The following is a 23,674-nucleotide window of genomic DNA, read 5'->3' on the forward strand; positions in this document are numbered from 1 at the left end:
TGGAGTTCGGTGACCTGAGGTGCCCAGAGCGGTGGGGTGGCTGGGGTGATGTGCTGGGGCGGCTGATAGGTAAACTCATGGGGAAAAGTGAAGAAACTCGTTAACTGTAAAATGAATGCATTTTCTTTATCCACAGCATATAAAAAAATTCATTAATGAGACCTGGCTGGAACGACATGGCTCACCACTGCCTCAGGAGAATGTTATCTTATTATGGTCCTTCATAGTATCCAGTTACGGGATTGGAGGTCTCATAGGGAGTGTCTGTTGTGGATACCTCACCACAAAATATAGAAAGTAACTTCTTCACTACTTGTTATCTCCAAGTACCAAATGTTCAAAATGTTTGAAACTCTCCATTGATTGTAGCCCTTTGGCACCCTGTTCAGGGTCCTCACATGATACGGTCAAACTAAAAATCAAGATGATAGCCACAATGCTGCCCTCCATTGTGCTATGCTGAGAAACCCCTGGAAATGCCTGTCCCTCACTGCCCCCCCTTTCTGTTGCAGAAAGAAGTGCCAGATGTTCACCAACCTGATCATGCTGACTGCTGCCCTGTTCATGGGTTTCAGCAAGATGGCCAAATCTTTTGAGATGATTCTCCTTGGACGCCTCCTCTATGGGATTGGCATTGGTAGCTATGTGGGATTGGCACTGGTAGCTATGTGGGATTGGCACTGGTAGCTATATGGGATTGGCACTGGTAGCTATATGGGATTGGCACTGGTAGCTATGTGGGATTGGCACTGGTAGCTATGTGGGATTGGCACTGGTAGCTGTTGGCTGTTTTATGGGCAAGTCCATTGACTCAGCACAGGGAAAGTTCTGCTGTGACCAAAAGTTCTAGAGGAGAGGCTGATTCAAGAATAGTTAACTTAGAGCCCTCCTTGGCACAGGCCTCTCCCCCTCTCTCTCTCTCCCCTTCTGATTCACCTGATGTCATTGTAATCCTTCTCACTCATCTACCCATAACTCAGCAATGCCTCTCTGCAATGTAAGATGGTTTTAATAACATGACCTCTTAGATGATATGCTGGTCAATTTTTCAATACTTTTCTTTACAACCCTTTTCCTTTCTGAAGGGTTTTCTTTCAATATACATCCTCAATATGTGGGAGAGATTTCGCCAAAGAAGTTGCGAGGATTTACAAATGCCACAGTCGCTGTTTTTCTGACATTAGGCAAAGTTGCAGGACAAATCATTGGTCTTGGGTAAGTCCCTTTCCAAAACACACTCAATGAAAGCCATTTAAATCACCAGATGTCTGAAGCAAACATTTAATTTAAGCTTTAATTTCACAATTTTTTCATTTCAGTTGAAACTGGAGCATTTGGCTTTCAACCTGAAGATGTGGATATATTATGATACAAATATTATCTTGATAATTGCTGTGCAATAGAAATTTGATCAACCATCTCTTTTTTCCTCTAAAAATAAATAGGGTGTTGGTCTAATCTGATATCTCATAAGGTGGAGATAGCATCCAAGAATGGGTTGACCTTGTCTGCTCATTAATTGGACTGAGTCTGTCAGAGCTGTTTAGACACTCCTCTGTTGCTAGGGCTTCCCAGCTTTCAGCAAAGTTGAAGTGACAGACCTGATGTGTCTTGTGGTGAAGTCTTGTTTGTTTGGAAAGAGGACCAGCCTCCTTCAGGGTGGGGCTGGTTGCTATCTCCACCTTATGAGAAGAGGCATATCAGGTAAGACCAAAGCCCTTTCTCCATTGAGGTGGAGATAGCATCCAGGAATGGGACATACCAAAGCTGGCTTGTCCTTACAGGTGAGCCATAGCCTGGTCTGAAATTCCCCATCCCATGTGAAAACTCTGTAGCACTCACCGATCATATGCTGCCTTGGCAAAGTCCAGTTTATAGTGTCTGATAAAGAGGGAGGGAGGGGACCACGTAGCCACATGACAGACCTCTTCTAAAGAAGCCTGCATTGCCCACGCTGTGGTAGTGACTGCGCTTTTGGTAGAGTGAGCGGTGATTCATCCAGGTAACAGTGTGGCCTGCAGATCGTATGCCTTTGCAATGCACGCCCTTAGCCAACTACCTATAGTCAAGGAAGTTACTTTCCTGCCCAGGGATGAAGGCTGGAAGGACAGGAAAGGGGACTCCCGACTTCCTAAAGAGGGAAGTTCTCTATATCTTGAGAGTCCTCCTGACATCCAAGCAGGGGTGAAATTCAGCAGGTTCTGACAGGTTCTGGAGAACTGATAGCCAAGGAGATTATCTGTTCCCTCCTGACTTGCCCTGCTAGGTCTTTGAGGCTGATCTGGGACAGGTAAACCCTGCACACCACCATATCAATAATTGCTCCCAAGTGGAGCATCCTGTTTGTCGGGTTAAGATGGCTCTTCTCTGTGTTGATAGAGATGCCATGGTACTGCTGTGACTCTCAGATCCTCTTGGCTGGCGGAGGAGGACTGGATCAGTATATCATCTAAATAGCACTGGACCCACACTGGTATAGCCTGCAGATTGGCTGCCACTGCTGCTAGGACTTTTGTGAATGCCCTGGGTGCTGATGAAAATCTGAATGGTAGGGCCCTATACTGATAGTGACAGCTCACGAAGTAAATCAGAGGTATTGCCAATGAAGAGGCAAGATGGGAATATGCAGATAAGCCTCTGTTAGATCAATGGACGTAAGGAACTCGCCGTCCTATATGCCCCCCAGGATGGTTTGCAACGAGTGCATCTTAAAACACCTATAAAGCAGATGGTGGTTCAGGTGTTTGAGGTCTCTCCACCCCTGCCCCACCCCAAGGCTTTGGGGGTCACAAATAGAACTGAATAGAACTCCTGCCCTCGTTGACCCTCTGGTACCTGCTGGATTGCTCAAATTTCCATCAGATGCTGAATTGCAGCCTGCATGAGAGACCTCTTTGCCAGATTGTTTGAAACTGGGCATCAAATGAAAAACCTTGGGGGTGTGGAGATGAATTCAATGGAGAGCCCCGACCTCACCATATCTCTGACCCATGCACCTGAGGTCATTTTCTCCCACCAGTTGGCACAAAGGGCTAGGTGGCCTCCGATGGGAGGGATGGACGCATCAGTATCAGGGGCGACAGAAGTAACGACCCCCTCTGCCACAAAAGGGCCACTTGGACTGTCTACCTCTAGGTGCTCGGTCCGACTGTTGCTGCTGTCTTAGGACGTAACCCTCCGGTAGTCTGAAATTTGTCTGTCTGGATTCTGGAGACTGAAAGGAAGGACGTCTCATGTATGGCAAGAGGTGAAAGAAGCCCCTTCTGGTAGCAGATGACAAATTTTTTCTCTTGTCCCTGGTCTCCACCAAGACGGAGTCTAGGGATTCTCTAAACAAGGATGCCCCTTTAAAGGGGGCTGGTGCCAGGTGCCACTTGTGGTGAACATCCATCTGCCACTGACAGAGCCAGAATAAACAATGCATCGGTACAGATGAAGCCATGGACTTGGATGCAAATCTAGCAGCGTTGAGAATGGCATCTGCCAGAAACTTGATTGCTGCTACCAGCTTGTTGACATCCTGGTGCGCCCTGGTATCTGTCATTGGGATCCTCTCCTGCAGCTGTCTAAGCCAGAGCAATGAGGTCCAGTTGAAGAATGAGGCAGTCGTAGATGCCCGGGCCACCCACACTGCTGCTTGATGGCTCCTCTGTAAGGTTAAGTCTGCCCATCTGTCCTCTGGCTTCCAATATTCTTCAGGTACTCCGGGCATGGTGGAAGATGTGTAAAGAGCTGCCACCAATGTGTCTACTGTTTGAAGTTGTAGAGTCTGGGTGAGTTTGGGTGCCCCATTGAACACCTATCAGTCGAGCTAGGCATAGGACCCTAGGTAGCAGAGACCCACTGCCTTTGGATCACATTCATAAAGAGTCTAGTGCTGTGATGGCGAAACTATGGCATGTGTGCCACAGGTAGCACGTAGAGCCATATTTGCTGGCACACCAGTAATCAGCTCCGGCGTGTCAGCACACACCAGCAAGTTGATTTTCAGCCTTCCAGAGGGCTGGGGGAGGCTGCCTTTGCCCTCCCCATGCTTCAGGAACACCTCAAAAGGCTGGGGATGGTGAAAAATAGGCCCAATTGGGCCAACTGGAAGTTCGAGAATAAACTTCCGGTTGGCCCGTTGGGCCTGTTTTTCACCTTCCCTGTCTCTGGAGACTTTGCTGAAGCTTGGAGAGGGTGAAAATGGCCTCCCCCAGCCCCCCCGGATGCCCTCCAGAAGTTGGAAATAGATTATTTCCGAACTTCCGGTTGGCCCTGCATCATGACAGCCCCGAAAAACCTGGCCTTGGCTTGTAGACAGGCTGGGGGGGGGTGCTCAATGTCTTTTTAAAGTGGCTGGCTAGAGGCTGGGGTGGAGTGAAGCTCCTGTTGCCCTGTAGGCTCTAACGATTTCAAATGAGCCTTTAAACTGAGCATGAAGCTCAGGCAGATATCAGAGGCCTTTGTAATCAATAGTTTACATTGAGATATGCCCCTCAGGGCTTGAGCCAAAGCTCTGCCACTGAGGGGAAACCAGTGACTCTATCTGTGAGAGGGAGTCAGCTGGCAGTACTCATGGATTACAAAATAGTTCAATTCCTTGCTAACACTATGTCTTTGTTTTTTCTAGAAATACAATTCAGAGAAGGTTTGACACGTCCGTCCACACTGAGGGACTGAGTCAAAAGCTGGGAAGCCCTAGCATCAGGGGAGTGTTTAAACAGCTCTGACAGACTCAGTCCAATCAGCGAGCAGACGAGGTCAACTCATTCCTGGATGCTATCTCCACCTCAATGGTAAAGATGATGCAAAAATATTTTGAATATGTTATGGTAACATATGGTTTACCATTCTAAATTGTAGAATCTAAAGTTTTCCACCTTCTTGGATGCTATATCATTCCACAGAATTTCAAATAGGCCAAACTATAGGTCGTTTATTGCTTACAATAACAATGGCTTTCCAGTGGAAAGGAAAACCTCAAATCTTATTCCCATCTTTTATAATAGCACAATAAAAATATTACCTTCATGTTGGCTCATAATTAGACAGATTATTTGCTATTTAAACATATCTGGATTATCTATTTCAGTTCAAATTTAAATTCTAAATGCCATTCAGTCCTTGGAAGAGGATTTTCTTCCATCTTTGCTTGGTGAAGGTGGGAAGAAGATTGCATAATTTCCCCATATCTTATCCATGCTGGGTGGCATGGTGGCTCAGTGGTTAAGACACTGGGCTTGCAGCCCAGGTTCGAGACCCAAGCTCCACATGATAGGATGAGTAGATAAATAGGTACCACTTTGGTGGGAAGATGACAGTGGTCTGTGACATCATGCTGGCCACATGACCATGGAAATGTCTTCGGACAGTGCTGCCTTGAAATGGAGATGAGAACCGTACCTTGTCAATGACTAGCAAAGTAAAATCTGCCGGGGGACCCAATTATCCCTACTGTGTGTCCTTGACTCTATAGAGACTCACAAAGTAGGGTGAACGCTGTAGTGAGCAAATAAAGTCTGGTGGAGAAACGCCAAAGCCTTCTCTCTGCTGTTGCAGTACAAATTACGTTCGTTCTTTTTCTGCAGGGAAATTTTGGGCACAGAGTCCTTGTGGCCCCTGCTGTTGGCTTTTAGTGGGCTCACAGCCACAATCCAATTGGTGACACTCCCATGCTTTCCTGACTCCCCACGGTACCTTCTGATACAGAAAGGCAATGAAGAGGCCTTCCTGAAAGGTAGGAGGATCCTTCTTCTGCAGCCAAATGGGGGACAGGGCTGGAATATGCTATTACACTTGGAAGCTTGTCAGATCCAGCAGTCCTCTGCCTTGGAGGCAAGCAGGACCATTAATGCAGCTGAGGAGAGGGAGGAGTACGTGGGATCTGCTCTTACAAAGAGAGGAAGTGGGAAGGGAACATCAAACTCTCTTGCCTGATACCTGGCAGAGCAGCCACCAAGGAAACCTGAGAGAATTATGTTTTTCCATCGCCATGCCTATGCTCCTGAACTGAAGATTAATTAAAAAGGGATGGAATTAAAATGCCAGTTGAAAACAAATTAAGTTTCATCACAGAGGATACTTATAAGCATCTGGGTTGCTCCAACAATCAAATAGCATTAGACACTTTGAGGTCAATACAGTATAACTAAGGAATATACAGAAAGCATAAGGAAAGTCCTGAAATCCATGCTTAATGGTATAGAAATACTGTTAAAACCATCAACACTTGAATTAACCCACTTCTTCAATCCTTTGCAGCAATTATACCCTGGACACAAAGTGAACCAGAAGCACTAGATCAAAAGCTTGGTAAATCTGCCATCAACCATGCACTAGAGTCCTGTTGTGACCTTGATAGATACAGAATAGAATATATAATAACAGAGTTGGAAGAGACTTTGGAGATCTTCTAGCCCAACCCCCTGCATAAGCAGGGGACCCTATATCCATGATGGCAAACTTATGCCATGCGAGCAGTTGCCCCAGCTGAGATCTGCCGCGCATGTGCGTGAGCATGCCATTGCCCAGCAGATCCTCACAGACCCTGGACAATCTCTTCTTAAAAACCTCCAGTGATAAGAGCACCCTCAACCTCTGGAGGGAAGCTGGTTGTTAATTGTTCTGGCTATCAGGAAAGTTCTCTGGGCTAGATCTCTCCTTGATAAATTTCCATCCATTACTTCATGTCCTGCCTCTCAGGTGCTTTGGGGAATAGGTTGACCCCTTCTAATAAAGGAAGAAGTATTGAAAAGCAATGGAACAAAGGAAATGGTTAAGAACAAGCAACTGACGACAAATCTAGCTCTTGCGCTTACTGGACAATCCCACAGCTACGAAGGCTGCACTGGTTACCAGTTGCTTCTCGAGTGCAATTCAGCTGAGAGTCCAGAATGGAAGCAACTTGGGAGGCAGAAGTGGAATGAAGGATGAAAGGAACTTGCCCAAGAAAAAATGAAAGTAGAAAGGAACGATGAAATTTGAAACACACCTTGATAGAGGCAGGTAGCTTGACTTGGTACACAAGATTAATTACAGATTCAATAGGAAAGGGACTAATAAATTTGTGATACATTTTTTTGCAAGGAGGCAGCATGTCAAGTAGAAATCAAAACGTAATTGCCTGTTTGAAAACTGGGATCAGGTTGCTGATGCTTGTCTACAAATGCTTTGTAAATCTCTTTAGCTATCTTAAGTTGATGTTGCAAGACTTGATAAATCATTATCACGATAAATTATACACATTAGCAGTAACAATAACATGGGTGAAAGATTGGATAGAGCTAAAAAATAAAAGAATGTTGACCTTAGAAGGCCATGATTTGCAAGCAGGTTGGCATACATTCCTATAAAACGCACAAATATTTTCAAAAACATTTAATTTGAAGAGCATTATTGCAAAACTGGCTCAAAATAAAAAAAATCCACTATGTGAAAATCCCGAATTGGCTATCATCGACAGAAAGGACGAACCATCCACATTTTATAGATATGAATAAAATGCTGAGATATAATACTGACAGACAGGGAAATTTAAAAACAATTGAAGAATTGGCAGAACAAAACATGAAAGTTGACTGGCTAACCTACTTGCAAATCAAAACTAAACACAATGATACTAAAATATATGACATCGAAACAGAACCACATGAATTGGATAAAATAATTCACAGCTCAGATAGAAAGATGATAGGGAGAATATATAAATTTCTCCTGAAGCATAAAATGGAAGAGGAAATCGTGAAAGAACAAATGGTAAAATGGGCACAGAACTTTGGCTATAATATTGAATTGGATAAATGGGAAAAATTTTGGGGAACAAACTTTAAAATGACACTATCAGTTGCATACAAGGAAAATCAGTACAAAACGTTTTACATATGGCACCTGGCACCAACAAGGTTAGCTAAAATCTCAACAAATACCTCCCCAAAATGCTGGAAATGTGAATCAATACATGGAACATACTACCATTTATGGTAGACTGTGAGGAGGCTAAATTTTTTTGGAAAAGGATCAAAAAGTGGCTAGAGGTAATAACAGGTGTTAAAATGGAATGGAAACCTGAAGTTTTTTTTTATTAGGAATAATGACTACGAAATATAAAAAAGAAATTCAGTATTTAATATTACATATAATTACGGCGGCGAGGATTGTCTTTGCCCAGAAATGGAAAAACAAATTAATTCCAAGCGAAGATGAAATAATAAGAAAGGTTATGGACTGTGCTGAAATGGAGAAATTAACAAAAGAAATCCAGGGAAAAGAAGAAACAGAATACTACCAGATATGGGATAAATGGTATAGGTGGATGGAGGAAAGAAACAAGGATCAATGAAGGAAGACAACAAAGCCCAAAAATAGTAGTTAAGGAGAATTAACACATATATATGTATCCAAGTGGTTTAAATTTACTACAGGTAATCAGCCAATATAGCAGATAGATGAGTAAGATAAGAGGGTTAAGAATGGTGAAATGCAAATGAAATATAATAGAAGGGGAAACAATATAAGGTGAGCAATATCGATTGGCAATTGCTATTAGAAAGAACAGGAAGCTCTTGTTCATATTGTATTGTGTAAATGTGGTGTACGTCTAAGTTTTTGTATTTTACATATTTATAAATAAAATTTAATTTAAAAAAAAAAGATAAATCACCACTAATTCTTAAAAGTTCTCCACTGCTGAATTAGAAGAAGGGGTGTGGAAATGAGAGCCAAGGATACCATACTTAGTAGGGAAAAGAGACATATGAATTGTTGTCTGATGTGCAGTTATATGCATATTCTGCAATTGGCAAATATTCCACCCATTTATCTTGCTGGAACTTTAGAAAGCAAGGTAGACTTACTTTTCTTGAGAAACAGGCACAAGAGTAAGCCTGAAGAACAGTTCCAAGTTGGCAATAAAATTATCAATCTTAGATATAAATATTAACACATAACTTTGCCCCATCTCCATAACAGATTCATAGATGGATTGTCCATATCTCAATCTCACGTGTACATTGACCTAGGGCCACCCAAGTGGGCAAAGGGACACAAGGGAGTCAGCATGCATGTCCTTCTTTCCACAGCCATCAAACAACTCTGGGGTGAGGGCGACCATCAAGCCGAGATTGATGACATCAAGAAGGAAAAGGCTGCCATGTCTTGCACGAAAAGTCTCCGAGTCCTAGAGGTGCTGAAGGCCCAATCACTGCGCTGGCAGCTGTACGTGACGATCACCGTCATGAGCACCCTGCAGCTGTGTGGCATCAATGCAGTTGAGTCTTTGCTCAAAGGAATCCCACAACTGCTGCTGTCCTCTGTCACTGTTGGCAGAGAGCAACACAACCTGTGGCTCAGCCCATCACAAAACCCAGGTTGGCAAGATCATAGAACCATTTGAGGGGGGGAGTTTTATTTGGTGCAGGCTGATTTGGACATTAATCTCCCCTACTCAAATTATTAATTGGACCCAAGGCCCCTTTTCTTAAAAAAAAACCTCCTTCTCTCTTCCTTCCCTTCTAAAAACACTGCCTATCTTCTCCTATCTTCGTTTTTGTCCTTTTCTAGATCTACTTCTACTCGTTTGAAGTTTTTCGCACAGCCCAGTTTGAAGAAACCCTCATTCCATACATTGCACTGGGTGTTGGCATCTGCGAGTGCTTCTCATCCATTCTGTGCGTAAGTTCAACAGGGCATACAAGAAGGGATGACCTTATTAAAGATGGACAGAACCACGCCTTCCCTTTTCTCAAATCAGGTTGAAGATGGTAGTTAGGGCTGGCCCCATTATTCTTTGCTGACAGTTGGTTTTCTATGAGACAGATATGAGTTATTAACATCAGCTGTGTGGCTGCAATTATGCATTTTAAAGAGATTGGATGGCTATCCAATTTGTCTGAAATGGTCTAAGGCCTCCTGCTTGAGCAGGGAGTTGGTCTAGAACAAGGGTGTCAAACTTGATTTCATTGAAGGGCACATCAGGATTGTGTTTGACCTGGGGGGGTGGGAGGCGTGGGTGGGGAGGGTGTGGCCAGCTCAACGTCACTTGTGTCAGGAGTGCCTGTGGTGGCCTGGGTGCTCTGCCAGTGAAAATGGACTCCTGAACTGTTTTCAGCTGCGATGGCCTCCTGCAACCCTCTGCCAGCTAAAACAGAGCTCAGGAAGGCCGTTCACAGCCCTCCCAAGCTCTGTTTTCACTAGCAGAGGCACCATGGGCCAATCCTCTGCCGTTTCCAGGGTGCCCCATGGGCCAGATCTAAGCACCCCGCAGGCCAGATCCAGCCTTTGGGTCTTGAGTTTGACACCCCTGGTCTAGAAGTCATCCAAGGTCCCTTCCAACTCTTATACTGTTAATTAATAGATTTTGGAAAATAATTGTTAGCATTTCCACAATTAGCTCATCAAAATGTATTTTCCCTTTATTTCCTTCTCTTGCATTTCAGAGTTCTCTGATTGAGCGTTTTGGGCGGAAACCTCTACTATGGGGAGGATATGCTGCCATGGTGCTGGTGCTGGCTGCACTCACAGTAACCCTTTCATTCCAAGTAAGGGAGGTATTTTAGTGTTTTTTTCTGGCAAAAGCGGAAGTGTCATTTTCTCCCAATGGTGAGATGTAGCAAAATGAAAATGGGGTGGATGGCAAAATGAAGACCATTCAGATACACTTTGTGGGCATATTTCAGGAGCCCCATTATAGATCAGGAAGGCTAAATGTCCCCTTAATCCAATTTGATACCTCAAATTTTTAATTGCCATAACAATAGCCAGGAATTGGAGTGTGGTTGCTGTTACATTTAAAGGAGCCTTCTTTCATTCTAGCATCGCTTTTTTTGGATGCACTACTTGAGTGTCATTTTCATCTTCCTCTTTGTCATCTTCTATGGAATTGGACCTTGTGAGTATCTTCACCCAGGACAGATTGCGTACGGGCTTGGATGGGGAAGAACATCTCCAACCCAAGATCAAATGGCTGTGGGGTTTGGGTCACTCAGATCTGGGGGTATTCCATCTTTGATCTTGAATGGAATTGCACTCTCTTCAGATGTGATGCACAATTTGGGGATCTTCCTGGACTTACAGTTCCAGCTCAAAAAGAGTTGGTAGCTACAGCCAGAAAGGCCTTTACATAGTTTCATCTGATATGTTAGTTGTGCCCTTTCCTAGATCCAGAAGTGCTTCAGTCACTTGTGCCTTGGTCACTTTTCAGCTTGACTATTATGCAGTCTGCACTGGGCTGCCCTTGAAGACCCCCTGGGAATTCCAACTGTTCCAGAATACACAGACAGTGACAAGCATGCTTCAATAAGCCCATGTAATTACTCTGCTAACCCTAACCTAATTCTGATTGCCATCTTGCTTCCTAGTGCAATTCACTACTTCTAAAACCATACCGAGCTTGGTTACCTGAGGGACCATCTGTCACCCACAGTACAGCTATTTTGATCTGTTGGCACAGGCCAGGTTCCTTCCATTAAACATCATTTATCAGGACTTTCTCTGTAGCAATCCTGGCCCTCTGGAACGAGGCTCACCTTGAGATCCAGTCCGCACTCTGCTATTGTTTAGAGGAGCCATGAACCTGGCGCTTCACCCAGGTCTTTGGCAAGAAAAAGTGGGATCTTTTGCTTCATTTCCAGTCTATCATCCTTACCACCTTATATTTCTTTTATTCCCTCCTTTAATTGATTTTATTGTAATTTCCTTCTTTTGAATGTTGTGAGTAGCTTCATCACTGGGAGTCAGCTGACATACAAATTTGACTAATAAATAAATGGAGTTTGTGATCAAGGACCTTATAAGCAATCTGCTTTTCTGTTGTTAGGCACTCAATACCTGACATGAGGTGTGTCCCTTAATCCTCCCCAGACACAATAATGGTTTCTGGAATGATGAGTTCCTATTACCGTATTTTTCGGAATATACGACGCACCTTTCCCCCTCCTAAAAGAGCATGGAAATGTTGGTGCTTCTTACACACTGAATACAGCCATTTTTGGCCTCTGGAAGCCCCACCCCCCATCCCATTTTTGTAAAAAATGGGCAAAAAACGGGCCCATTTCACCAAAACGGGGGCATTTTTGCCTTCCCACACCCCCAGAAGTACTCTGCAGGCTTCAGCAGGGCTGGGGGAAGGGAAAAATGCCCCCGTTTTGGTCAAAAATTGGAGCATTTTTGCCTTACTCCAGTCCTGCTGAAGCCTGCAGAGTGCTCCTGAGGGCCGGGGAAGAAAAAAAAATTCTTACTTACCACTTTGAAATCTTGGTGCATTTTATACACCGGTGCATCTTATAGTCCAAAAAATATGGTAAGTGAATGCAATAAGGCTGTTTGCCTGATTTTAGGAATGAAGAGCAGGAGCCCAAGATGACTTATTCTTGCTGCCCTCAGAAATGCATCTATCCTTGCCCAGTCCATCCATGGGTACAAGAAAACCTTTCTCATCACTCTTCCCATAGCTGGGACTCTGTCATATTATGCATTCTTCCTCTCCCTCTTTGCTAGCTGGTGCCACAATATCAGTTATGGTGGAAATCTTCAATCAAACATACCGTCCATCTGCCTTTGTAATTGTGGGATTTATCAACTGGATGGGGCTATTTCTGCTTGGGATGATCTTCCCATTCATTGTGGTAAGAGTAACTTGATTTGGCCAATGCATCTGAGTCACCAAAAGAACCAGATGTTATATACACACTGGTTTAACTGCACAACAATATGAAATAGAAATGGATAGGGCTTGTTTAATGAATTAGATCCAGCCCTGTATTGACCTGTCCTTAAATAACTCTGAAGAATGCAACACTGTGTACCTTTTTTAGGTTTTAATTTTCCTTTCTCTGTTTTCAGGAATATCTTGGTCCCTTCTGCTTTCTGATTTTTATGGGGATCTTGGCTGTTTCAAGTGTAATCATCTACTTATATCTTCCAGAAACAAAGGGAAAATCTATTCTCGAAATTACAGTGGAGTTTAATAAGCTAAATTATGGAAAGAACCAAGTTTTTCTCATAGAAAATAGTTCTCCAAAGGAAACTGTACTTTGTACCAAACTTTAACTCTTGAACTGCAAAAGCTCTGTATTATGAGAATTGTATAGCACATAAAATTTACCAATCACAACACTAAAACATTTGTTCTGAAATGTTGCATAGCTTCACAAAGTGAAAAATCCACCTCTACATTTGATGTGTCATATTGTACCCTCCACTACAAACAAAGCCTGTCTTCTCGGTTTAAGTCCAGAGAGTATAATCATATTAACTGGCTACCACCTGTATATTTTTGACTATATCCAGCAGACACCCTACATCAATAGTTCTTAAGCCATTTGACCCAATTATCCCTTCTCTTTGTCTTGAAGAATGTCTTTACTCCCATAAAAAAAAACATTTTACAGAAACGGTTTTTGCGGTAATACTCCTGAACTGTATCTTTGACTAACAAACAAGTAATCGCCATTACTCCCAATGCCAGTTGACAGGAGGGGATAATGAAGTCAACTATTTCTTCCTGGGTGCTTTTATACTGACATACTCAAGAAATAGTATCAGCGAGGAAATTCCTCCCCCTTGGCAAGTACCTGTGTGGAGGGAACCACACCAAGACAGTGTAGTCACAAGGAAAGCAAGATCAGAAACCTCTAAAGCGATATCACCAAACAGAACCAGACCAGAAGCCTCTAGGAAAACTAGAAACTGAACCCAAAAGCAAAATACCACAAAGAAATTGAAGAATAGGAAAACTAGAAATTGCTAAAGAAATTAAAAGCTTAAAAACATTAGAATAGGAAGACATTGAAACAGATATCTCAAAGAAAAGAACCAAGTCAGAGTAATTTAAAAAGCAAGGAAGACAAGAAAAGAAACCTTTAAAATACAGTTGGAAGAAATGTCCTTCTGAGTTCGGATACAAGTGGGGGAAAAGACACTGGAGACATGGAGGCTGCTTGGAAAGATGGTTTTAATGGTGGACAGGACCACATGGCTTGAGTCCTGAACAGGAAAGGTGATCACGTGCTTCAATGTTGGTGGAGAAGAGAAGGGGAGAGAAGAGAGTGAAGAAGGGCTTGCAGGGCTTTTTATAATCTGTTCAGCCCCACCTATCTGTTTCCTGTTCCTGTGTAAGAAATGTATTCTGATTGGTTGTCAGACTCACATGGGCCCATGCAGAGGCAACTCTCTAGGCTGAGTTTTGAATCCAGGTTTGGTTGAGTTCAGATGCCATGTGGTCAGTTGAGTAAAGTGCCAATATTATCATGCCTTAATCCCGTCCCCCTGGAGTGGACAAGCTTGGCCTTCTTAATGGCCCATTGACAAAGTGGGGATGGGCAGGAAGCTGCAGGAATTTACTTTGAGTTTAAAATGTGTTTCTCCCTTTTTCACATACAGGAAAATATAATATTCTGCCTTTTCAATATTTCCTAGGATATTTCATTTTTCTGGGAGAGGGCTGGGTGATAATTTCCTACAATACCTCCTTTTTTTTCAAAACATGGGAGTGGAACGCACATGTTCTTGACAAAAGATAAAAATTGGTCATATCAGGGAAACTTAATTTTTCTGATGGAAAGGCATTGAAAGAGACAGCAGGAGAGGCTCCCAAAGAGCTTTCAACCATGAAGGTCTAGCAACCAGGGCACAATTTCTAGAAAGAAATTTACAATATCCAATTTACCATGCCAATTATTTTCAGTTGTTTGATATCACTTCTGTGAGCTTCCAGACAGGTTACAAGCAAGCAGAAATCCCAATTCTTCACAGCCATGCTTTTCCTTTAAGTTACAGGCTGCCCATTTCGAAGGGATGGTTCTTGAACCTGTCCTAGCTCTTATTTTAGTGAGGCCAAATTGAGTTTAGCTAGTGTGCAATACAAGCTATTTAGTATTTTTTTTAAATTACACACAATGAGCCCAGGGACTCCTATCAGAGACCACCAGTGCAACATGTCCTGCTTTACTGGGCAGCGTCATTTTTTTTGGAGTCACAAACAGGGTTTGGGTTTTGAAGATCCTTTCTGCTACTCTTCAAGTGGGGGAATTGCCTGAGGGGAATTGACCCTCCCCCATGGGATTAAAGGAGAGATATCACTGCTTAGGCTTTTGTGCAAGGGCAAAAATCAACCTAGGAAAAGCTTTGTGTGGAGTTAAGTCAAGGAGATAGTTTCAATCTAATTCTGAATGTGACCTCTCTCTCTCTCTCTCTCTCTCTCTCTCTCTCTCTCTCTCTCTCTCTGTGTGTGTGTGTGTGTGTGTGTGTAGCTGCTTCTACAATACAGAAAATACAGATATTTTGGATAAATTTCCCTCCCACCAGCCAGAAATCTAAGGTGTTCAGATCTTGCTATGCCAGCCACTCTCAAATACAATTCTTATATGAATACATTAAACCGATTACAATATAAACGAGACAGGAAAGAAAACCTTACAATGAATTTTTTGTGAAGGAGGCGAAGAAATAAAACTTTACAATCAATTTTCACCCTCCCCCCATAGTCTTTACAGCTGTCTTCTGGGGATAGAAGAGTCTTTTGGTCTTTACTTCTTCATCTCCTTCAGGGTTATTTCATGTCTGCTAGGGTGGCATGCTTGGTTTGGTGGTAAGGCTGGTGAGTTAGGCTTCACTCTGGTTCAGTGGGGGACTAGATCCAAACCCAATTCCTGGCTCAAATGGATGGAGGGTCTCCTCTAGAGGCATCTGGATCCATGTGCTCTGCTCATCTGTGCAGGGCTGAAAGACAAGGTCCCCTCCTCCATAGAAAAGGCATTGTTGGAGGATTAGAGGTAAGGGAGGGGCGTGGGGGGGGTAGATAGCTTGCAGGCAGAGTTTGAAAAATAAAACCATTTACTAAACAGATAAATTGGCAACATTATGGGGATATCACAGATGAGAAATGGGGTCTGAATTCACATGCTTCAGGAAAGAAATGAACAGGTAAAATCATTTAAACACACAATAAATGCAAGGATGAAATTTTTCTTGTAAATGAACTTAAAACATTTCCTGGGTTGTTACTTTAAGGTATAGGAAGGAAGGAAAAAAACTTCTCTGTACTATGTTTCTGCTGACCAAACAGACGCAAAGTAAAGACTCCCCCCACCTTCACTTAGTTTTCTGGGCCCAACAAACTGAGCGAAGGCAATTTCTGCCAGTTTACTCTTTTCTTTCTTTGAACACTTTAAATTTCTTGTCTTTTTTGGATTGGAGACATTTTATAGTTACAATTACCTTGAGGTCACACAAAGACTTAGACACACATTTACACAAGGACAAGGAGAAAATAAGAGGGGGGGAGAGAACTCTCAGGTTTACACATCCTAGTCATTCCCAGCACAAATCTGTTAAATTAGGGAAGGCACAAATCTTAACAAACAAACCACGTGGTTGCATAGAAGACAGAGAAAGAGACAGACAAGAGAAAAAAGAAACCCCACCATTTTCCCTTTTCTTTTAAGTACCTTTTTAGCCAAATTAGTTTTTCCTGTATCATCTTTCAGCAAAGCCCATTTTTCTGCATATCTGTTTTGCTTTCCTTTTTTTCATTCCGGCCAGAACAGGCATCTGCCTTTCATCCCAGGCCCCCAACAGCTCCCCTCGGGGGGTTTCTGTGGCCACCCGTGAGCTACCGCTTCCCATGATCCCGCTCAGATATGGGGCTCACTTCGTCCTAGCCAGGCTTGCCACTTCGTATTCCCCACTTCGCGTCCTTAGAGGACCTTTCACGCCCTTTTAAAGGGATTTTTTTCCTCCCCCTTCGGAGGGACTATTCGCGCCCTTTGCAGGGACTTTTTGCGCCCTTTGGAGGGACTTTTTGCGTTCCTCACCACGGGAACCTTCCCTTGCACGCAGGGACTTTTCTAACAGTTTTCAAGTCTTGGGGAGAGACCCGGAGGACCAGCCGCACAGCTACCCAGGAGGGGTCCTGTCATCAGCGGGTATGCGCACCTCCTCTTTTCCTCTCTCTACGCACAATGGGCATTTGCTTTTTTTTCTCTCACAGGACAAAAACAGCAACAACAACAAAAAATTAAAAAAAATCATTCACTTTTCCATCCATTTTCACACACACTAGTCACACACATGCAGGCATACACACATTTCCCACGCTTTAAAATTAAATTTTAGAGAATTAAAATTTAGAGGTACTTACCTTCTTTCCAGGCAGCCGTTGAGCTCAAACTCAAAACCCCTTTAAAACCTAGATCCAAATGGCTAAGGCCAAGATAAAGTCCACCCACAGACTCAATGGGGTCTGTGCCGGCATGGGAGGCTTACCTGGGCCATATCAACGGGTTAAGCTAGCTTGGAGTCCCATCTGGGGGGTGCCAATTGTTGGAAGAAATGTCCTTCTGGGTTCGGCTCCAAGTGGGGAAAAAGACACTGGAGACATGGAGGCTGCTTGGAAAGATGGTTTTAATGGTGGACAGGACCACATGGCTTGAGTCCTGAACAGAAAAGGTGATCACATGCTTCAATGTTGGTGGGGAAGAGAAGAGAAGGGAAGAGAAGAGAAGAGACTGAAGAAGAGCTTGCAGGGCTTTTTATAATCTGTTCAGCCCCACCTATCTGTTTCCTGTTCCTGTGTAAGAAATGTATTCTGATTGGTTGTCAGACTCACATGAGCCCATGCAGAGGCAATTCTCTAGGCTGAGTTTTGAATCCAGGTTTGGTTGCCCATCCCCCTGGAGCTGATGGGGAGAACTCTTTATTATGTAAAGTGGACTAGCTTGGCCTTCTTAATGGCCCATTGACAAAGTGGGGATGGGCAGGAAGCTGCAGGAATTTACTTTGTGTTTAAAATGTGTTTCTCCCTTTTTCATATCCAGGAAAATATAATATTCTGCCTTTTCAATATTTCCTGGGATATTTCATTTTTATGGGAGAGGGCTGGGTGATAACTTCCTACAATAGCAAAAATCATTACAAATTACAAACAGTACACAGAACATGCAGGATGGGAGGAAGTAAATTCCAAAGGGGACACAAAGTATCTGGGACATGACACCAGGAAGAGAATTAGCTCTAAAACATGACTTGGGAAAAAGCTGACACCAAGTCTGGAGTAACAAAAAACGATACTTAAGCCCCATCCACACCCCTCTGCAGATTCAAACAGGCTAACATTTACCTCTTCCCCCTCCCACTGAGATCACTTCCACGTATGGAGGAAAAAACAAACACAGACCAGGATGAGAACTATTAACTAATCATAAACACAAAAAGAACCACACAAAAGCTATAGAAATCAGACCCAAAGAAAAGAGTATAAGAATGTACGTTTTACAGTTAGAAGTTGCTTGCTTGCCAGGAACGCTGGAGCTGAACCACTGTCACTCTTTGCCTTCCTTCAATAAACATTATTGTTTTCTGGCAGCTGGCCTCCCAAGATTCTTTTCAATCCAGACATCAAAGCTCCAGAAATCCAAGCTGCAATGCTTTTCCCACTGGTAGAAGCAAGAATGGATGAGTAGTGGTGGAAATTAGCCCCTAAGGCAGCTGAAGTTGAGTTCCCTTACCCCAATTCCCAGAAAAAGGGAAGGGCCTTGAGCGAGCTGACAAGGGTGGACTGGATGTGGGACTGGGCAAAAGCCAGGCTCCCAAAGCCCCAGATGGAATCCCTGGGGAGTGCAATAGAGCAATTGAGGGAGGATTTTGACCGGACCACCCTTCATGATGAGGGGCCATCATGCTGCCCAAAAGGGAGGAGAGGGACATCCGATCCTGTTGAAGGGAGGAGACGCAGACTGGAGCACAGCCCCCCTCCCCCTCCTGATAGAAGGAGAAGGAGCCCGAAACTGCAACCAGTGCCTCTCCCACGCACCAGGCAGGCTGCCAAGAGTAGGCAACCCCCTCCTTCTCTCCGAACTAGAGGTGAGGAAGACGGCCAGCCATATCAGGTGCAAACATACAGAGGCCAACAGGAAATTGGAGGAGTAGGGCTGAATGACCCACCCCAATTCAGGGGAAAGTTTGACGGGAACTCAGACCAGCTAGCTCTATTCCTTGATTCAGCTGATATCCATCTAGAACGCTATAGGCACCTCTACCCATCCCCCAGGGCCATGTAGAGGGGATAGAGGGAGAAGCAAGGGAATGGCTAGCCACCTTCCATAAGGGGAGAGCCCCCCAACTGCAAGGCATAGTTGACTTCCTGCAACTGCTAGAGGCCAGGTTTGAGGAGGTGGAGGAGGACCCATATGCAGAAGACAAACTCAGCAATCTAAAGCATAGGGGCCGCCCCATCAAAGAGCACATCCGTGAATTTAGGAGGGTCATTGGAAGGCTACCCCCTGTACCAGAGCAGCTGCTGGTGCATTTTTTCAGAACAAGCCTGGACAAGCAAATTGCCCAGGTAACTGCATACCGTGACATCCCAAAACAACTCTCTGAGTGGTTCCGAGTAGCAACAAAAGTCGACAGCAGGCTGCGTGCCAATGACATAAGAAAGCAACCAGACATGAAAGAGAGAGGTCAACCTGACCTAAAACTGCCCAACCAACAAGGAACCACAGCACCACAGCAGGCCCTGAGACCAGTCCTCCCTCGAAGTCCACTGAGATGCTACAGATGCAGAGGGATGGGCCACATGGCATCTGCATGCTCAACCCCAGTCCCGAAACCAAGGCCAGACCCACCACCCAGGGCACGACCAGAACGAGGCCCCAAACGGGCCATCAACATGTCCCGGAAAGCCCTCCAGGCTGCAGAGACCCCTTCCCCCTCAGGCGAAAGGGGTGGAACCCCAGGCAACGACGACTAGTCGCCTAAATCCTATGACAGCAAGGACCAGGGAGAAAACAGCCTCAGGCTGCACTGGGTGATTGACCAACCTAACCACAGTCCTGAAACTGGGGATCAGAGCAAAAAGACTGGCCCACCCGATCCGGTTTGAACAGATTGACAGGTCTCTAATGGGGGGAGCCTATGCCACCCACCTGACCGAACCAGTGAGGCTAGAGCTAGAGATCACTGGGAAGTAATTCAATTCGTAATAGCCCCCAAAATGACAGACACAGTTATACTGGGACTTTCCTGGCTAGACAAGTGTGAGACCGACCAGCCGGTGGCAAGGGGGTACCTGCAGGCTTAGGATATCAAGGGGCCCCCAACCTCTCCCACACCAGCAAGCAGAAACACCACCCACACAGGAAACCTCCCAAAAGAGCCTACCAGAACAACTGGCAACCACATCTGACAAAACCCCAGAGGCAGAACAGATTCCAAGGGAATATCAGGACCTCGCAGAAGTATTCAGCGAGGCCGAGTGCAATGTTCTGCCTCCCCCACCGTGAGACAGACTGCGCCATCGAAATCATCCCCGGGGCAAAACTACCCAAGGCCAAACTGTACACCATGATGCCCAGGGAAATGCAAGAGATGTGCAAATACATAGACAAAAACCTAACAAGGGGGTTCATCAAGCCAGCCAAGCCACGGGTCGCGGCACCAGTCCCCTTCAAAGAAAAAAAAGATGGAACTATGAAGTTGTGTGTGGACTTTCGAGGGATAAATGGAGTGTGCGTACACAACCTATACCCCCTCCCCCTCCTGAAGGACATGCTATCTCATCTGGCCAAGGGAAAAGTCTTCACCAAACTAGACCTCAGAGAAGCACACTACCGAGTACGTATCAGAGAGGGAGATGAGTGGAAAACAGCATTCAACTGCCCCCTAGGGAGCTTTCAATTCAAAGTGATGCCTTTCGGGCTGCAGGGGGCCCCAGCAGTATTAATGCAGTTAATAAAGGAGGTGCTGCACGAGCACCTCTACAAGGGGGTCCTCATCTACCTAGATGGCATCCTTATCTACAAGGAGATCATGGACGACCACATACCCCTGTCAAGTACTGGAGAAACTTCTGGCAGCCAACCTGTACATCAAGGTATCAAAATGCAAATTCCACCATGCACGGTTAGACTACCTGGGTTACCGAGTGTCAAATGAGGGAATAGAGATGGACCCAGCAAAAGTCCAAGCCATCCTAAGCTGGCATCCCTCTCGCACCCGCAGACAGCTACAAAGCTTCCTAAGGTTCGCGAACTTCTACAGGCAATTCATCCCCTCCTTTGCAAAGATTGCCAAACCCCTGACAGACCTCCTGAAGACAGGGAGCCCAGGAATGAAAGTTTTTTGAAAGAAAACTAAGGAAAAGAAAATTGAACTCTCAAAGTGAAGATGTGGTATTGAAAATGTATTTTAAATAATGCTGGAATTTGATCTGGAGCTCATTTTTTATTATTATAAATGTTGCCCCCCTGGATTTACAAATTTAAAATAATTTAAAATAATTAAAATCAGCACTAAGGAGAGAGGCAGCACCAAGCTGAAATTTGTGTGCCATCAGCTGCTAAAAAAAGAATTGTGCAACTTTGGGACCTTTTACCTAAAAATTATTAACCTAAAAATTACTGGAGACTTCTACAATAAACAAGTCAAGTGACCCCGAATATTGTTGAGCAAATCAAAGTGATTGGAAGAGGCGTGGACAACACTCTGGCTGTCAGGCCTGATTCCTTTTTAGAATCTTTGGCCTGCCACACTCTCTATTATTTCATTATGTTGTTTCATAAGTGTAGGAATTGGGAGAGGGAATAGAAAGGAGTAGAATTGTGGAATGTGTTGTTGTCATTCCTTTCTAGAAATCAAGGTCATCTTTTGTCTCCACATCTCTGCATCTGACCGGAACTAGATGGGTGGAAATGCCAGCATGGCTGAAGGTTGGACCATGTGATGGATTTATGGGTGTGGGGATAAGATCATGAATTTTCAACTGGGTGGAATCCCAGGAAGCTTTTCGATTTGGGATTCCAGTTTTGTGCCAACATGTTTGTTTTATTAAATTGGAACTTTAAGGATAGCTTTGCCTTGGACTCTGATTTAATTCTGCATGATATTTGGCACGTTGACACTGGCTTCTTTTCTTAAATTGGATTGATTGTGAAATGGAAGCAAGTGAAGACAACAAAATGGAGCTGATGTACCAAGATATTAAGGATTTTATAAAAGAACATAAGCAGATGAAGGAAATATTTGGTTGTGTAGAATGTATAGATCAAAAACTAGAAAATACAATACAAGAACAGGACAACCAGGAAAAATGGAATCATGAGAAAGAGCGGAGGAGACTGTTCAGGAAACAACAAGAAGATATTAATACAATTGATGGTGAATAAGGGAGTAGAACAGAAGGAAAATACTCTAAAAGACACGAAAAGGAAACAGGAGAAACAGGAAGACAGCTAGAGAGAAGAAAAAGGGGTTAGAAAAGATAGTCATAGAATTAGACAGTGGGGAAAAAGTGCGAAGGGAAAGAAAGTTAGAGGGCATAGTTATAAAGCAGATTCAAAAGTAGGTGAAACAAAAGAATTAAGAGAAGTGTATGGCAGACAACCAAAAAAAAAGATTAAAAATTTGGATGTGGGTGGAAGATGTGGAATAAAGGGAATGTAAAGCATCATTTTATGAAAAAACATTATGTGTATGAATACTGCTCTGTATGTGGTGTGAGACAAAAATCATTTTTGAATATATATTAGTACAGTAGTATTGTAATGTATATTATCATTAGAATTATAGAGGCTGAAAAATAGTTTGTAAATTAGATAAACAGAATTTGTATAAGAGCATAATTAAATATGTATAAAAATGTGATTAACCGTGAAAAGCTAGGATTAAGTAATTTGACAAATACTTGAAAGATCATGATTGATGGTAGAAGTGCATATTTAAATATTGAATAATGAAAAAAGGAAGGATCATGTCTTTGACTACTAGAATGATAGGGAAAGGGGGATTAAAGGGGGGCTAAAATAGAGGTAGAAACAAGAGGGGGGAAATAGCAAAAACAGATGCTAAGATGATACAATGTATGGTAGAACTATGAGGAGGTTTAGAATTGAAGGATGATAGTAGAAATTACGTGTTAGCAAAACTAAAAATGAAAATGAAATGTAATTACTAGGAATAATACTGTTATGTTTATTGGTATTGAACTGTATGACACCTAGGAATCAAACCATTCACGCAATGAGATGTATAAAAAACTATTAATAAAAAAAACAAAAAAGATCTTACTGCCCGCCAGGTGTCTTTTTGCCTGGGGGTACTTCAGACACTTGGGCTGAGCATGTGCTATGGGGAAGTCTGTGGCACGATGCCCCCTCCAAAAAAGTCCTCTGCTCAGCCTATCAGGCCCAAGTGGACAATGACTGAATTCTCAGAACGAGTCCCTCTTTTCTACTCCAACAAGAGCAGCTGGTGGTAGAAGTTCATAAGAACAGACTGCCGTGTGAGGGGGGCATTCCAGCTCCCACCCAAAGATCACTAAAGGCTCTTGTGAAAGGCCCACTTCAGATGCTTCTTAGCCAGAAAGCGGAGATTGGGGTCAACATCTTTCTGGCAGGGATCAGTCGCCTGCATGGCTGTTTTGCCGCTCTTGAGAGTGAGGAAAAAGAGTAAAAAAGCAGGTCAGTTTTCACAGGCCTAGGGTGGAAATGTTTTGAGTCACCAACCCCACAGATGCCGTGAGGTATGGAGGCGTTGGGGACTGGAGCCCTGGGAGCCTCACCATGTGACACGAGGCCATTTGGACAGGAGTGGAAGTCTGCTGTAGGAGCTCCAGAGACCTTGGAAAGGTGAGATAATGTTGTGGCCCAGCAGTCAGGGCCTCTTCAGGGAGAGAATTGTTGGGGGGGGGGGGGGAAAGGAA

General features: G+C 43.9%; 1 protein-coding gene across 1 annotated transcript in view; it reads left to right on the forward strand.

Moving 5' to 3' along the window:
• Positions 1-13,026, forward strand: part of LOC309398899 (solute carrier family 2, facilitated glucose transporter member 11-like) — a gene marked incomplete at both ends in the record, with an annotated part of 30,629 nt that extends 17,603 nt beyond the window's left edge. The window contains 10 exons of the mRNA XM_081966188.1: positions 137-297; positions 513-637; positions 1,086-1,215; positions 5,571-5,719; positions 9,060-9,247; positions 9,541-9,651; positions 10,416-10,517; positions 10,792-10,867; positions 12,475-12,602; positions 12,820-13,026. Of these exons, the coding sequence (XP_081822314.1) occupies positions 137-297; positions 513-637; positions 1,086-1,215; positions 5,571-5,719; positions 9,060-9,247; positions 9,541-9,651; positions 10,416-10,517; positions 10,792-10,867; positions 12,475-12,602; positions 12,820-13,026 (1,377 nt within the window). The remainder of the gene's footprint in view (positions 1-136; positions 298-512; positions 638-1,085; positions 1,216-5,570; positions 5,720-9,059; positions 9,248-9,540; positions 9,652-10,415; positions 10,518-10,791; positions 10,868-12,474; positions 12,603-12,819) is intronic.
• Between the last annotated feature and the right edge of the window lie 10,648 nt (positions 13,027-23,674).

Source organism: Natrix helvetica (genome assembly GCF_964273705.1).
Source record: "Natrix helvetica genome assembly, chromosome: 14".
NCBI classification, from domain to species: domain Eukaryota; kingdom Metazoa; phylum Chordata; class Lepidosauria; order Squamata; family Natricidae; genus Natrix; species Natrix helvetica.